The sequence below is a fragment of the Athene noctua genome, chromosome 6 (genome assembly GCF_965140245.1).
Source record: "Athene noctua chromosome 6, bAthNoc1.hap1.1, whole genome shotgun sequence".
Taxonomy (NCBI): domain Eukaryota; kingdom Metazoa; phylum Chordata; class Aves; order Strigiformes; family Strigidae; genus Athene; species Athene noctua.
Genome location: NC_134042.1, coordinates 25,942,690 through 25,958,234, shown reverse-complemented (window position 1 = coordinate 25,958,234; position 15,545 = coordinate 25,942,690). Strand labels below are relative to the sequence as shown.

General features: G+C 38.7%; 1 protein-coding gene across 1 annotated transcript in view; it reads right to left on the bottom strand.

Annotated features, from left to right (window-relative positions):
• Nucleotides 1-5,706: 5,706 nt before the first annotated feature.
• MIPOL1 (mirror-image polydactyly 1) overlaps nucleotides 5,707-15,545 on the bottom strand; it is a 186,762-nt gene continuing 176,923 nt past the window's right edge. Inside the window, exon 13 of the mRNA XM_074909904.1 lies at nucleotides 5,707-6,131. Within this exon, the coding sequence (XP_074766005.1) occupies nucleotides 6,065-6,131 (67 nt within the window). The 3' untranslated portion in view covers nucleotides 5,707-6,064. The remainder of the gene's footprint in view (nucleotides 6,132-15,545) is intronic.

The window sequence follows — 15,545 nt, the reverse complement described above, 5'->3', positions numbered from 1 at the left end:
ACGTTTTAAGTTTCAGCAGAGGTTTCAGGTTAAAACTTAGGAGAAAATAAAAGTTTACTTGTTTGTTTTTTAAATTAGACTAAATGTTGCCCGTGTCCCTCCCTTCTGTTAAGGGAAGGAAAAGAAAACCAACTCCAGGTCAAAGACAGTTTTTCCTTTTCCTTGAGCTATTCTATTTATCAATGCAATATACATTTTCTACCTGTTTTCTTTATTGCCTAGCCCTGCACTCACCATCAGGGTTAGTACTTACACATCACAGTACATAATATGGCTAAAAGTAAACTACTGCAGGATTCGGGCACTATTGCTGTATTTGATTAATTTTACAGCCAAGTCTTGCTTACCAACATGGAGCCCTAAATTCTGAAAACACTTCTGGCTTTGCATTTCTGATGTTTAGTTGAATAGAGTTATCAGGTAAATGTTACCTTAAAATTGATTAACTTAATGGCAATATTTTACAATTAACAATAAAAAAACACACTCCAAACCCAACTCCTTTTGCGGACTATTTTAATAAAGGGATTATAAAATACAAAAGAGAGAGAGACAGGTAACCCGAGATGCAATTTTGGAATGCAAACTTTTAGTTCAAATGTGCAAGCTTGAACTTAACAAATGTTTAAAATAGTTGAGTTTTTCAAATGGTGCCAAAATAAACCATGTCTTTTCTAAAGACTACATATTTAGCTAGGCACTGGCAATGTAAATCTTTCAACCATTTCAAGTATTTGTTTAAAAGCCTCACAGAACACGTGTGCTCCCAACAAAACTGAAGAATGAAATGTTTAGACCACTGAAGCTCAACAGCTGACTTATAATCAACCTAATATGAGAACACCACTTTGGCTTTTTGGACTTGTGAATACATTTTATTTACCAATGCATGAGAAGAACAAACAGAGAAAGTCCAGTTCTGCAGACCTGATGTGAAATGGTACAGCGATAAGAGTCAGTACATGTAACGCTGCGATCACAGCAAGCACAATATCAGAGAAACTGCCAGTCACTGATTCCACGTGCCTCACAGTTTATTCTTGTATGGGAGGAAAATCTTCTGGGGTAAAAATTTAAAAAAAAAAACCCCAAACCAAACTAACAGCCTTCATCTGGAATGATTAAAAATTAAGAAAATAAAGGCACAGAGAAATCGTGACATTTAGATAGCAAGTTCATTTGTGTATGTGGATTAAAGACGTTACAATTCTTGATCACCCAATAAGAATATTTATAAAACCATTTACTCTGAAAATTAAGGTATATTGTAAAACGTCAATTTGCAATAAATAAATGCACCTATGACTACATATTGACATTACTAGACTATTTCAATACGATGGCTTATTTATAAAAGCAGTTTTAATATTCCCCTACATTAATGATTAACTTATGAATCTTGTTTTCCTGTGAATATATTCAAAGAGAAACCAAACCGATTTAATCTACAGGATTCCACTAACAAGACTGAGGTGGCTTAGAACTTTTCAAATATCAGCAGTTTTCCCAACACTAGTACAGAAAACCATGCCACCAATTTTGGGCTGTGGGCTGAATGAAAAACAGTACTAAATGACTCAAGGTTCACAGTTCTTTTCTGTTAAAGTTGATTTGTCACAATATTGTTAATTAGTGAGGGCTTAGGGAAGGCTTACTATGAATATAATTACAGTGCCGAAAAGCATTAATAACGCTCTTATCCCGAGCCAACATGACGGTATTTACATATTTTACCCTGGCACATACCAAAATGGCTCCCAATAAATAACATGCTGCAGGATCATCAAGAGAAATACACAAAATCTCACAGGGTAAGGACGTTTCTGAGTATCTCAAGACAGCAGGGACACTAATTTGACCCGTAATTACAACCGTCACCAGAAGCATTGCCTATGGTGAGCCACCTTTCATCATGAGCTGCTGTTCCATCGGGAGGCAAATGAATTGCTACTCCTGGTACGTAATCTGAGGCAATCTCATCCTTCTCTCATAAATTAGAACAGAAGTGACAATTGCATTTGTCTGCTGTATAGGGGCAGGCTTCTTTTCACTTTCAGAACTCTGCACAGTCATCAATCAGTTCTCAATGAATAAACCATACGATAAAAGTCAATTAACCTGTGTTATCATTATCACCTGTTTTTACTTGCCAGACCACAATTCCTGCCCTCCTTACCCTGAAAAGCAAAACTCAGACTGGGTTCAACGGGGCCAGAAATTCACCCGAGGGTACTGAAGGCTGGGCCTGCATTACCAGACCTGTGTGACTTTTGCTGTTCACTTCAGCTGGTGAAGAAGCTAAAGTGTTTTGACATTAGCCACATAGATGCTTTTGCAAACTCTCCCAAGGAGCCTAGGCACCTCTTCAGGGGCTGAATACCTTTTATGACTGTCACTAAGGGATTTGCCAAAGACCACACACCAGGTTGTTAGCAAGGAAGAGTGAGAACCCAACCATTTCTGAATCTTCGCCTCTCAGTGCAGTAAATTTCCCAAGGTCCTTTTCAAAGAAGACAAACACTTCTAGTTGAATTTGAAAAATCAACACCTAATTTAATTATGATTCAAAGTAATTTATCTACAGGCCTATAAACTCCTTAACTAAAAAGCCCACTGACTTTCAGGCTACTTGCTGCAAGACATGACAGACTCAGGAATGTGTCAAAAGAAAAATTATGAAGCAAAATTATCACCTAATTTTACTGAATCAAGTATTACCCACAACCAGATGTATCTGACATCAAACCTGCTAGATGGCTTTTGCGTGGCCGATCCTACTTTCCCAAACAAAGCCAGAGGACCCAAGAGGCTGGAGGTCAAACAGTCTTGTTGTATGAAACCTGCACTCACAAGATTATTAGATCAGAGGCAGAAAGACTTGGGGGAAGTGAGAAGCTCTTGATACTCCTAGCGGAAGGAGGAACTTAAGCACATTCATGCATGGAAAACAAGCCCTGATTTAGTAAACTTGTATTTCCAAAGTAGCAAACAAGCATCCTCATCAAAGCTGCCAAGGAGTAAGAGAGAAGACTTTTACATTGAAAAGTAAATAGTTTAAAGTTAGATTCAAACAATGGGTAAGAATAAATGTATCATTTTCACAGTGGAGGAAAGTTACCTTATTGTCCTACAGGTATGTTTGTCCACAGCCCACAGTGTTCAATTTAACTAAGAAATCAGCTTGAAATGGGGTTTAATTTGGAGATGGTTGTATTTCATATTACCATGGAGATGCTGATGATACTATGTTACTGTGAGTAGTAAAGATGAGCTGTGAGAAGAGATGGAACAGGAGCTCACAGTCACCAGGAAATGCATGCTAAAACAACAGATGATATTCAGTACCCATAAATGCAAAGTTACACATTCAGATAACAGTTCTGTCTTCACACACCCTATGATGAACTCTGAGCTGAACATTATAACTGAGGAATGAGATCTAGAGTTGTTATTATTACAGAAATATTAATTCCAATAAATCATCTGTCATAAAGCAAATCCAATGCTAAAAATGATTACAAATAGCATAGAGAATAAAACCAGACAACATCATTGTGACAACTGTTAAAGTCACAATTTGTCTCCATCTTAAGTACCAGACACAAATCTGGTTGTATCTCAGTAAAAACACTGCAGAACTGGAAAAGAAATAGATTGGCATGACAAGGCCAAATAAAAACATGAGACAACTTCTTTACAAGAGACTAGGGGTTCTCTCTGGAAAAGAGATGGTGGGAGAAGGATGCCAAATACATAAAATCACAAGGGACATGGAAGCAGTATGAGCAGGGAATGGTTATTCACTGTTTCTATAATATAAAAATGAGGTGATAGCAAATGAATAGAGCTGGTTAATAACAAAGAAAAGGAAATATTTCTTCACTCAGTGCATCATTAACTGCTTAAGTCCTCATGACAAGTAGATACTAAAAGTTCAAAAAAACAGGTCATGAAAAATGCTACTAAATACAAAGATACCACCTCTGTGTCAGAAAGCCTCTAAATAACAAATTGCTGGGAGACCATTTTGCAGAAAGGTTACTAGTGCTGACCTGACCTTAAACTCTTTCCTAGGCATCTTCTACTGGTTATTGCCAAAGGCAGTCTTTGGGCTAGCTGGACTTTGGTTTAGCACGTTATGGTAGTCCTTAAATTTTTATCTTTGTTCCCTCCTCACCACCTCCCTAGAGCAGAAATGGTTCAATAGCACTGGCAGCTCAGGAGATCTTGTCTTTCACTTAGCTCCTTAAAGCTCAATGAGGACAGTAGGAAAAAAAAGCAACTGAGCTGCCCAAGTGCTGGACAGCACCTCACGGGAGATAGTGAAGGGGCTAGGAGCTGGGGGGTGATGGTCCTTTGGTCTGGGAGCATTACATTTTCTTCCCAGTGAATAGGCATGGGGGAGAGACTCCAGACTCACTGGCTGGTTTAGGATCAACCAAAGATCAAAAAGGAGCATTTCAGAAGTTTCTAGAAATGAGTTGGGTAAATTTGGCTTGGAGGAATGTCAGTCATCGCTCTGCAAGGGGCTAGGTTTGGTTGATGGACCTTAGGAGCTTAGGTCTGCAGGTGATGAAAGTTTAACATGGAAGTGCTTGAAAGGAAAGCCAGGCATTGAAATGTCTCCCCCTATCCATAATAAAAAATTTGTTTTCTTCAGCTAGACTGCCATATCATGACAACTGCACAAGCAAACATTAAGAGGGAAGAGCATAACAACATTAAATACAAAGCAGAGTAGGCAAGTGGAAGCCTTAGGAGCTACATCCATTCTGTCTGAGCTGGCTGGTCCTGGGAATAGCTTAAAGTCCACATTGCTCCTCAGATTCATTATGAATTTAGGCTGCTTAGTGATTACAACTGCCTTCTTGCGCAGGTTTACAAGCAATGACCTGACCTTTATGCTCACCTTTGGTCATGTGACAGACATACCAAATAAAGGGAGATGTTTGGGTCACAAATAAAACTATAGGTTAAATTCTCCTCTGTCTGTAAGGTCTATAATGTCTGTGTATCCCAGATTTTCCTCCTCACCCCTCAATTTCTCCTCTCCCTGTAGGAGTCTATCCTTCACCCTTTGAGTTCAGTCCTAGGACACTTCAGGAGTACACAAAGCAGAGGGCTGGCAGTCTGGCCTCAAACCCAGTCTGGATTCCTGCACTCTAGAGCAATCGGAGCTCTAGAAGAAGCAGGCAAAAAGTCTTGTAGGAAAGGGATGAGGGACCCACTTTACACTGAAAAGGTGAATTTTGATTCTGTAAGGTGGTTTCTGAATATTTGAGAGATTTTCCCTCATAGGAAAGGACAGAGGAGTGACTAAAAACAATACAGGAAATCTTTCCCACTGTCTGAGATACTGTACAATGTCACAAGGCTTTCATGTTGTAATTTATGGAGCTGTACCTCCAGTGAAACCTAACTGTACATTTCTTTTTAATGTGCGCTCAAAATGCCATGCACTAGCAGTAGCTATTCAACTGCTACATAAAGCTATACATGTATCCTTCCCTTAGATGTAGCCACAGTCACCAGCTGTAATTCAAAGGGCTATGAGTAAGGAGGAAAAAAATCTCCCATATATTACCCAGACATATTTCTTGAATGTGAACCTACTTTATCAATTAATATAATTAACATACAAATACTGGACTGTTTGCAGTCTCACAAATATAGAAGGGATTTAAATTTTGAAACAACTTTGTAGGATTTTGCACCTGAAGCCTGCAGTATTGAAAACATGATCAAGCTGTGTCTTGAAGTCTAGAAACACTGAGAGGACAGACTGTTAAAATAAGCATCTACATAATTTTTCACAGTACACAGTGCCACAATGCATCTGCTTAAAAACAAATATATGTTTGCAGTAAAACATTTCAACAAATCACAGAACTCAGCAGCAAAGTAGTTAAACATTTATGATTTGATTTTATCTCAGCTTGGAATGTCGCTGGAGTGTCCCACTTCTAACAACTGTTTGCTAAGTTAAGGCTTTAGTGTTTACACAGTGCTGAATGAAGCAGCCTGGTCACCAGATGTGAATGCTTCCTTAGACTAGAGCTTTCAATCAGATCACGGTCCTAATGGTCCCTGCTCCAACCTTCTTCCTCAGGACGTCCACCAGCCTTTCCAACCTGAGAGGGGGCAGGGGAGAGGGAGAGGAGAGAAAAAAACAAGGAAGCTAACGTTAGGAATGTTCTGGCTGAAAGAGACAGTGTTTGCACTGAACCAAGCTGTCCTGGTGGTGGTCATGCTCAGAAACAAAGCACCACTGTAAAAGACAGACATTAAGGGAAAATGCAGACAACTTACGGAAAACTTTTCAACCTACAACCCAACCCATTTGCAGTCAGTGATATATATCAACTCACTTTTCTTTTGTAGTATCTGTAGTATACTAAGGCTTTAACACAAAACCCTGTGCAGCAATCCTGTGGCACATATACATGGCAGACATGCAGGACATTCAGTTCTTGAACTTTTTAAAATACAAGTGATCCATGGCTCTGGTTAAATGTAACACTTAGCTGTTGTTTCCCCTTAAAAAATACCCTGCCTGTTACCCAACAGATAATTTTACTGTCCAGTTTATAAATTTATGCCTAAAACCCCGTGTGTTTTATGTCAAAAACTTTTTCAGAATACTCAAGCCAAGTTTCTGAGGATGTGGTTGATGATATTTTGAAGGTGGCTTGTATGATTATTATGTTGACACAACTACAGAAAAATTAACAGTTTAAATAGGTAGAACAGAGAGTCACCTAATCCCCTCTTAGTTTTAAGGCACAAGCTATAGGCATGTTCAGCATTTCACTGGCTTAATTTATTCTCTCTTTTTGTTAAAGTATGTAGGCAAATGCAAAGGGCTAAATTTCTTCAGTTTTCCATTTGCACACATTTACCTTCAGCACCCCAGTAATCATGCATTCAAGCTATTTCTTCAATTTATCTGTATTTTACGGGATCTTTCAATGAAAGCCCTTCCACAAATAAACTAACTATATAAAAGCAGTGTGTGTAGTAGAACACTCTTAGCATATTATACAATTTCCACAATGGATAAAAGAGTTGCAGGTTCAAATGGCTGTATTTATGGTTGCAAAGTTGACCATTTTTTCTTATCTGAAAAGACAGGGGTTTTTTGTTTTTTGTGTGTGTGTTTGGTTGGTTTTTTTTTTTTTTTTTTTTTAAATATATTACAAAACATGAGGAATACAGATAGGAAATAAAAATAACAGCTTTATCAAACATGCAAAATTCATTTATCTCATGGATGCATTACCAACTTCAGTGCATGAAAACTAGTTAACACGTCTTGGATTTATTGCCACAAGTCATGACTAACGCACACAGTACGTATTGAAACACTCTTGTTTTCCAGGAACCACCAAGCACCATGAAGCTACACCTTTCATTGTACTCACCAGGTGACTTAATTCCTGATACGAGATTAAGAATTCACCACCCTAATGTAATTATCAGACACCAGCAAATGTATGTGGAATGTACTTCACTCTAAAGGAATGAAAGCACAGGTGAAAATCTACTGCTTAGCTACCCCTCTATTTTCAGTTTTCCAAGTACTGCTTTTCCTTTTTAACTAACTAGTGAATTTTTCCTGGTTTTGTAACACACATCTACTGCACTTTGTCTTTGTAGAGGCAGCATCCAGACAGTTATAACTCAGGGCAGTCAGTCCATGCAAGTATAAAGTCAGGGCTTTCACAAGTTATTTGTTCCTGAAAATTTTCTTGCAGTGGATAAATAAATGTTTTCTGGGTTCTAAGGGTTTTAACTCAGTTACTGATAAGTCATAGTTTCCTCAGCCTCTCTTACTGAGAAGTTTCCCTGTTAAATCAGATGTTAGTCCATGTGCAATTTCAGAAAGCAATGGCAGATCAGTCCTCACTTTTAATCGCGTGTATGTTCAGAAGCACTACATGTAGCTTTCTCAGATGCTTCAACTATCACTGGAGGTATTTTTCTCTCTCACACTAGCACCCTCTCTAATATGCTTCAGAGACATAAAGCACAGGAGAAACATTTCAAACTGTCTGGACAGACAGAAGATTTGGGCTGCAAATTGTTTTCTGGCAGACAGCAGAAAAATAGTAAAATCTGAGATCACGGCTTATTTAAATCACTGGTCAGTTAGAAAGAACTACTCCGTGGCTTATACAAGTGGGGGAGGAATGACTTCAATAATTGAGGTTTCTTTTGGGGAGACATAGGTTGAAGGTCACTGCTTACACACTGTCCTGCAATCAGGCTTAGATGTGCACCACTCTGTGACCAAGCAATGACACTGCACACCAGAGCAGAACAAGTTAGCGAAGAGCTGCCCATGTTTGAAGAGAAATACCACTGGGATGAAAGTAGCTGTCTTCTGTTTAACCTTGAAACTGTCAGGCTTCATTGAAAATAATGAGGCTTAACAATCATAGCTTCTGCTTTTCAAATGAATGATGACTGAAATCATCAAAATGAGGTATCCCACACCAAATACAAACCGTGCAGGGCTTATTTGCCTTTTGTTTCAGTCATGTGTGGATTTGCAAATTTATTTATTCTTTATTAGAAGAAAGAAAAAAAAAAGCAGCAGGGGATTAAGAAACTATATCTTTGAAAGAGATTTAAACAATAATGTAAAAGAGAAACTGTAACAGCTATTTATAAGATAAAATAACAGAGGGCAAAATTCACCCCTACACAGACACAAGACCCAATATACTACTGAAATCCCACTTAAGCCTACAAAATAATGCCATGGGCTGAATCAGTGGTTAATAACTCTTGATACAGGCCTCAGGGGGCTTTTCGGAACGATAATCCCAGACTCTTTGTTCATCAAGGGCCCAACTCTGCCATCCTGACTCACACTAAGCAACATTTTTCTTTGTGAGTAATAAAAGGCAGCTAACAAGACTGTTTGTGTCAATGAGGTACTACCTGCAAGGGATGAGGGTGGCAGAATCACCCCTTGTTGATGAGGCTCTGTACCCAGCCCAGTGGGATGCTGCAGGCAGCTCCTTTCAGAGGCTGAACATTTTAATCTGTGGTAAACTGAAGGAATAGTTTTATATCTCAAGATCAAAGGTAACTTAAATATCTAAAGAGATGAATGGGAGGTGCTGGGAACTTCCATAAAAGTCTATGTTTGCAGAGTTTTATTCAAAATAGAGAGGACAGTGACCTGAAGAAAGCATCTTTTATTACTTTGTGTGATCATGATATATCTGCCAGTATAATCTCACCATATTTTACTTAACTGAAAGCATTACTGACTATATTTGACTGTATCCTAAGACACAGATTTAACAACAACATCTGTCTTTTTGCTTGTGAAGGAAACAGTCCTAACAGTGTAAATTAAATGCGCAGTATGACACTATCTTCTGAGATGTAAGCACAGACACCCACTGAATTTGCATCTCATGAAGCAACCAAACAATTCATTCAAGAATAAAGTATTTGGGTTCGTATTTTAGGTCAGACAGAAGAACTATATGGTGGGCAACTCTACTGAAGTCCTGAAGGTCCAAATGTGCAAGGACGGACAGACACCTTTAGGAATGTTCCACAAAGCCTCCTAAGGTCTCCCTCCTCATTCTCACAGATTTCAATTTCTTGCTTAGAGATTTTGAGGAATCCTAGTAGGTGACCTTTGCTATTTCTTAGTATTTAAATAATACTAGAAAATCTGTCCCTTAACAAATAAATTCTCTTGATAAACGCCACTTCAGCATTCTCTACACAATTACTGTATGGGTGCATGCAAAATGACATACAAAATACAGGAACAAACTATGTATTCAGATGAATAGCTACAACTTTGGTTTTATTTATACTGACTTGCACATATCCAAAGTCAAAAAGTCCTGTGTTTTTTGGGATAGATGGAATTTGCATCCATGAAAAACACAAATATGAAAGCTAGAAATATTCTCTATCTATGCTACCTACTTCTGCAATGCTCATCTCAGTGCTTCCATCAAATGGTAAACAAAAAATTCCCACAAATTAGTGAAGGGACATCTCGTCCATCATTGTGAAGAGTCTTGAATTGCAGCAGTTTAATGCTTCCTCAATACAAATCTGGAATTAAGCAGGTGAATCTGTGTTTTAATACAGAAATAAAAATATTTCCTTGAGCGGCTTGCTGCTATGATATTACCAGTTTGAATATGTGCTTTTAAAAATGTTGCTAAGCTTTAAGAAGGTCCTCCTCTTCAGAGGAAGGCTACCTAATCAAGAACGTTGCCAGGTATGTCTTCCCCAAGACAAATTCTTAGCAATACTCAACTCCTTTTCCAGTTATTTCAAATAATGTTCTGTTATCACTTATGCATACATTTGACAAAATGTGTGTATGGAGTGTATGTTGTTACAGGGAGTGTTCTTATGTAGCTCCTGAACTGTTTGACAGTCTGCTTTGATTTTTAGTAAAGCCTTACAGAGCTTTACTCCCTCGAGTGTAAATCATTTTGGTTTTAGAATCAGTCTCCATAAAGCAGACTTAAAATCCTTGCTGACAGAGAAGTTTGTTCTGGGAGCCCAAAAGCTGGATGTATAGTTGCAAAAATGTTACCTACTGGTCTCTACCACTAACTGTTACGTGCATTTTTGGCTTGCTCTCCTCTTTCATGTATTCAGCTGAAGAAGTCTAGCTCTAAACTATAGCTTGGGATCAGTAAAAACTCTGCAAATGTGTAAATCCACACAGATCAGCACATCTTCCCATGCTGCTCCATCTCTGGCCAAAGGAACTCAGCCCAAAGGAGAGCAGTGGCCTTTATCCACAAGTTCTGAATATGACAGTTACACAGTCACAGAGTGATCTTCCAGGGCATCATGCCCCAGAAATAGCCCAACTGAACTGAAAGAAAAGGGCATCCCTCAAGTAGCCCATGTCCTAATCTGCAAAGCAATAAATAGACTAGCTAAAAACAATAGCTTCTACCTGCAGATGGAGGAGTTAAGTGATAAAAACAAAACCCTCCTGGATTTTGAAATGCTATATAAAGGCTTATAAACCTAAACTATAACCCTTGGTTATCATTCCAGTAGATAAGATTAGGGTCAGGCTATGAAGACGGCCTTACTTGGATGATTTCTGGCTTCTTGTGAAATGTGTTTTGCTAACGCTAATTCCCTTTAGAAATCAAGCATCTGAAAATATATTAGGTAAATAAAATGCATTGGACAAAAGCAGTACAAGCAGTTCAGCAGTAGAGCTCAGTGAATGACTGTTTGGTGAGTGGTCATACAACAACTTAATTTCATTTCATCTCAGAATTAAAAAACTCCTTTCCTTTCCTTCTCCTTTCTTCAGTATTCCTCTTGGATATATTTCATCAAATCCTAAATGGAGTACTTGTTTTCAGTTTTTTTCTGTAAAAGTCAAGGAAACAAATGACACAGAGAAGAGAAGCTGTTGTGATACTAATCTTGCCTAGAAAACAGTCACTTGGATAGGATCATTTACTCAAGAGGCTAGAGGAAACTCATGCAGTTCTATTATCTCTATGAGGGAACTGGACCCCAGCTGCTTCCCTCTCAAGGGAGTAGCACTGTGCTAACACCGGGTGTTGGAGTGGTTTGTTCTCAGTTTCAAATGTTGAGGCTACTCTGATTGAATAAAATGTTTATTCACTGGATCAAAGCCTGGAATGTAGGAGTATGACCTCACAGTGAGTGACCTATCTACCATGCTACAGAGGCCTCACCCTCTTACCTATGGATGGTTCAGTGAATCTTTATTCTTATCCCTCAGTTCAGGTATTCTTTTTGCCACCTGAAAAGTCTACCTTTTGAACAACAATAATTTTTGATTGACTCATTAAAAAAAAAATGCTGGTTGTGTTTAATGGTCTTATTCCAGTCCGTAACAATTCCGCCATAAATCACCATAGTGGTAAAGACTACATGTGGATCAGATGCACCAGGCTGCCTCTCTCTGCTTAACAAAGTTCTGTCTGCATCTTTTGGATGGAAGACTGAGTGTCTTTCTAAATGACATGCTGGAGTTCAGCAGTGGTTTTGAACCTGATGCAGGAATTGCCGAGTAAAATTCGGTGCCCTGTGTTAGACAGGTGGCTGGACTGACGGGTATTAATGGTCCTTTCTGGTCTTTAAACACAAGTCTTAGAGACTGATTTAGCAGCATCAGCGAGCTCTAAACTGTGGTAGACCACAGTGTTGAATCTAATCACTCCAGGCACCGCTGCCAGTTCCTGCCTGCCCAACACTGTTTGTAATATCACTCCAAAAAGTATGTTCCATTAAACTTACAGGCCTTAAATTTGGCAGGGCAAACCATTCTGCCTCTGAAAAGCACTGTCACAAAACAAGCATTCCTATTAAATCCCTTTCAGCATCTTCTCAACCCAAAAGAGTAATTCTGTATATGATTAAACTTAGAAGTAAATACAGCCAGTTGGGCTCCTGACAGCAGACATATTTCAAAATAAACCTGGCTTACACAGGCCTTGGCTAAAATATTAAGCCTTTATCTGTGGTCCACAATAACTAATCTTGTCAAATTGTTTGCTCTCTACCTTCTGTTTGGAAGATTATGAGGTAGCTCACCATTACTATTCACCTTGTGCCATCACTAGCAGCAGGAAAAGTGAGCGGTAAACACAGTTGGTCTGTTTTGACAGCATTTCACCCTACTTTGCATTGATGTAGATTGTTACACAATACAGGATAATATAAGATCAGGACTTTGCATCTATGCTGGATTCAATGCTACTTTGTGAAAGGTATTGCTCCTTTACTTTCAAATGCTTTCTCAGGACAGCATACACTGCCTAAAATAAATGAGTTTATGAGAAAGAAAAATGAATCCTGAAACAACTATACTGTAACCTCATCTGTATTTCAGTATATTGAGATCTATGACATGCATATCATATAGACCACGCTCTTATTATTGGATGGACCGTTCACATCTGAGCATGTGGCTGATATTAAAGTGTTAAAAAATTAACAATAACTGAAGTAGAGGCTATGTTGGAATATTTAAGGCCAAATGATACTCATCAGTTTATTTAATCAGATCACAGAATTTCACTTAATTACTGCAGCTTGAGTCCAACAGTTTATATGCCATTTTATGAAAAGTTTATTACTCCTATTTGTGCAAGAAAAACCTTTTCTATACCGCCTTCCATAAGCTTGAATTACTTTTAGCAATGACAATTACTGTTTCCATGCATTTAGTGTCATAACTGTTGTCTATTTTAGGAGAAATTGACATCAAAGCCTACTCCTTACAGTGACAGTGAAGTGACACTTCCACAAAGTTTGTGCTGATATGAATAGGCAAGGGTCTCCTGGATTTTCTTGTCAAGTACCTCCTGGAAGTCTCTGCCATCTGCTCAGGAAAAGCTAACAGTTTTAACCTTATGTTAATATATCATCCCCATATAAAGTATTCTCCCATAGTATTTATTAATTTGAAGACAGAAAAATATTACTTCCTATCAACTCCCGATGAACACTACTTCTGCCCTTTTGTAATGCTGTTTGGTACCATTAGATCACCACGAATCACAGGCAAACTTATTCTGTCTCTGAACTGTTTCCCACTTTCTTCTTGAGAACACTACAATCTTAGAAAAGCAAATACTCTGCTCTGAGTGCTCACAACATGGAGGGGTGGTCAGAACTTGTGTTTAAAGGGCAGACATAAGGTCTATATTGCATTATGTGTATTATGTGGCAAAACAGCATAGAGAGAAGTGAAATGACTTGCTGAAGCTCGATCAACCAAGAAGAATGAAAAGCCCCACGTTTAATTTTATGTGTAAGTAGTCTTGAGCTAAACTGGGTTTCTCACATGCACATACAAGCAAAAAGTATCCTGAGGAAATGAGCCTAAAATTACTGGATACAGAGCCCTTCTCTCTCAGCTTCTCAGTCCGTGCTCTGAACCATGTCAACTGGTAACAATTAGCCAGTTTTCTTATTATATATCCACCTGAAATGTATTTCAGGTGATGGAAAAAGGACCTACTTTTAAAGGATTTTGATTTGTTCTAAATTCCTCTTCAGGAATATTTAAAAGCAATGTCAAAATTTGATTATCTAAACCAAACTATTTCAAACCTGCTGAAACCAAACAGTTAGACAAGATTCCTCAGGAGAAAAATATTCAGGATGCAGGACCAGCAGACTGATATACATTTACAGATCTGTAGAGAATGGGGTTACTTTAAGAGACTCTAAACTTTAGAAGTATCAGTCTGAAAGGACCACATTACACCTTTCTGCATCTTTCAAACAAGCCTTCCTTGTAAGGCCAGGTCTGAACCTCTCAGCTGCCTATTCCAAGCCAGTCTCACCTTTTTTGGGCATGTTCTGGTTAAGTCCTGTTTACAATGAGTTTGTAAAATCTCAAATACTGATGTACTACTCGGGCTGTTTCTCAAGTTCATTCCATCAAAGCACAACTTTGGCAGACTCCTCTTGATATCATACAGACAACATGAGCTTTTTTCTTGATTCCGCAAACATTTTGCAAAATCTGATACAGACCTGCTGGCTCTAGGTATGTCTCAGTTATGTTCCACCTCCCCTGAGGTGGTTCCACCCTCGTGACCAAGAATCATCTGGAGCTTGTGTAGAGATAATGACTTCCTATAAACCATCATCAAATCCCTCCACCTTACATTAAAAAATAATCATTTCTACATAGGTTTGATGTATTTAAATAGATTTCCTTTTCTGGCATAACTGATGTGATATAGCCCAAGATGAAATGACTTCTACATCACTGAGAGATCAAGTAACAATTTGGATGCAAGAGGAAAGCATTTAAATAAGCTCCCACTTGTGGCAAGTCCATCATAACGGGCTCAGACTGGTAGGTGAACTCCCCACCCTTCCGGTGTAATCCAGCAGTGCCCACAGCCTTCTGGTTACAGGGCGACTCATACTTAGTCATACTTCTGAAAAGTATTTCTAGAAAAAATATGAGCAGCTTTCCCTCAGTAGTGGACTGACAAAAATCCATGGATGAAACATCCTCTCCTCCTCTTAATGTTTGTAACATATTCATGTTATCAGCATGAAGCTTGTCTGTTATGGTGATGTTGTCCCCTATGCAGGGTTAAAACCAGAAAAAGATGGCTAACTGCTCGTTTACACACAAAAAAAGGTTTTTTAAAATAGCAGTTGAGACTTAGCATCACAGACCAAAGTGTCTTCTACATATGCACAGTGCTCCTTAAAATACTTCATAGGCTTTTTACTAAGTTATCAGCCATTTAAGGCCATTAAGGTAAAAACAAGATTTCCCGCACCTCAGCTTCAGTAACCTCTCTCCAGTAGCCAGCAGACATACTGTCTCCAACTGACTTCTGCACAATTCTAGCAAGACAATTCACATGAGATTTTTTTTTCCACTGGCCTTCTGGGACTATTTGGCTCCATGTTTCTGCTATCTGACTAGGAATGAGCTTCTCCTCCTGCTCCTGGGAGGTGACTGAATTCCCAAGCAAGGCTGACTTAGGAGAGAAGCAGTGGACCTCCGTCTCATTTTG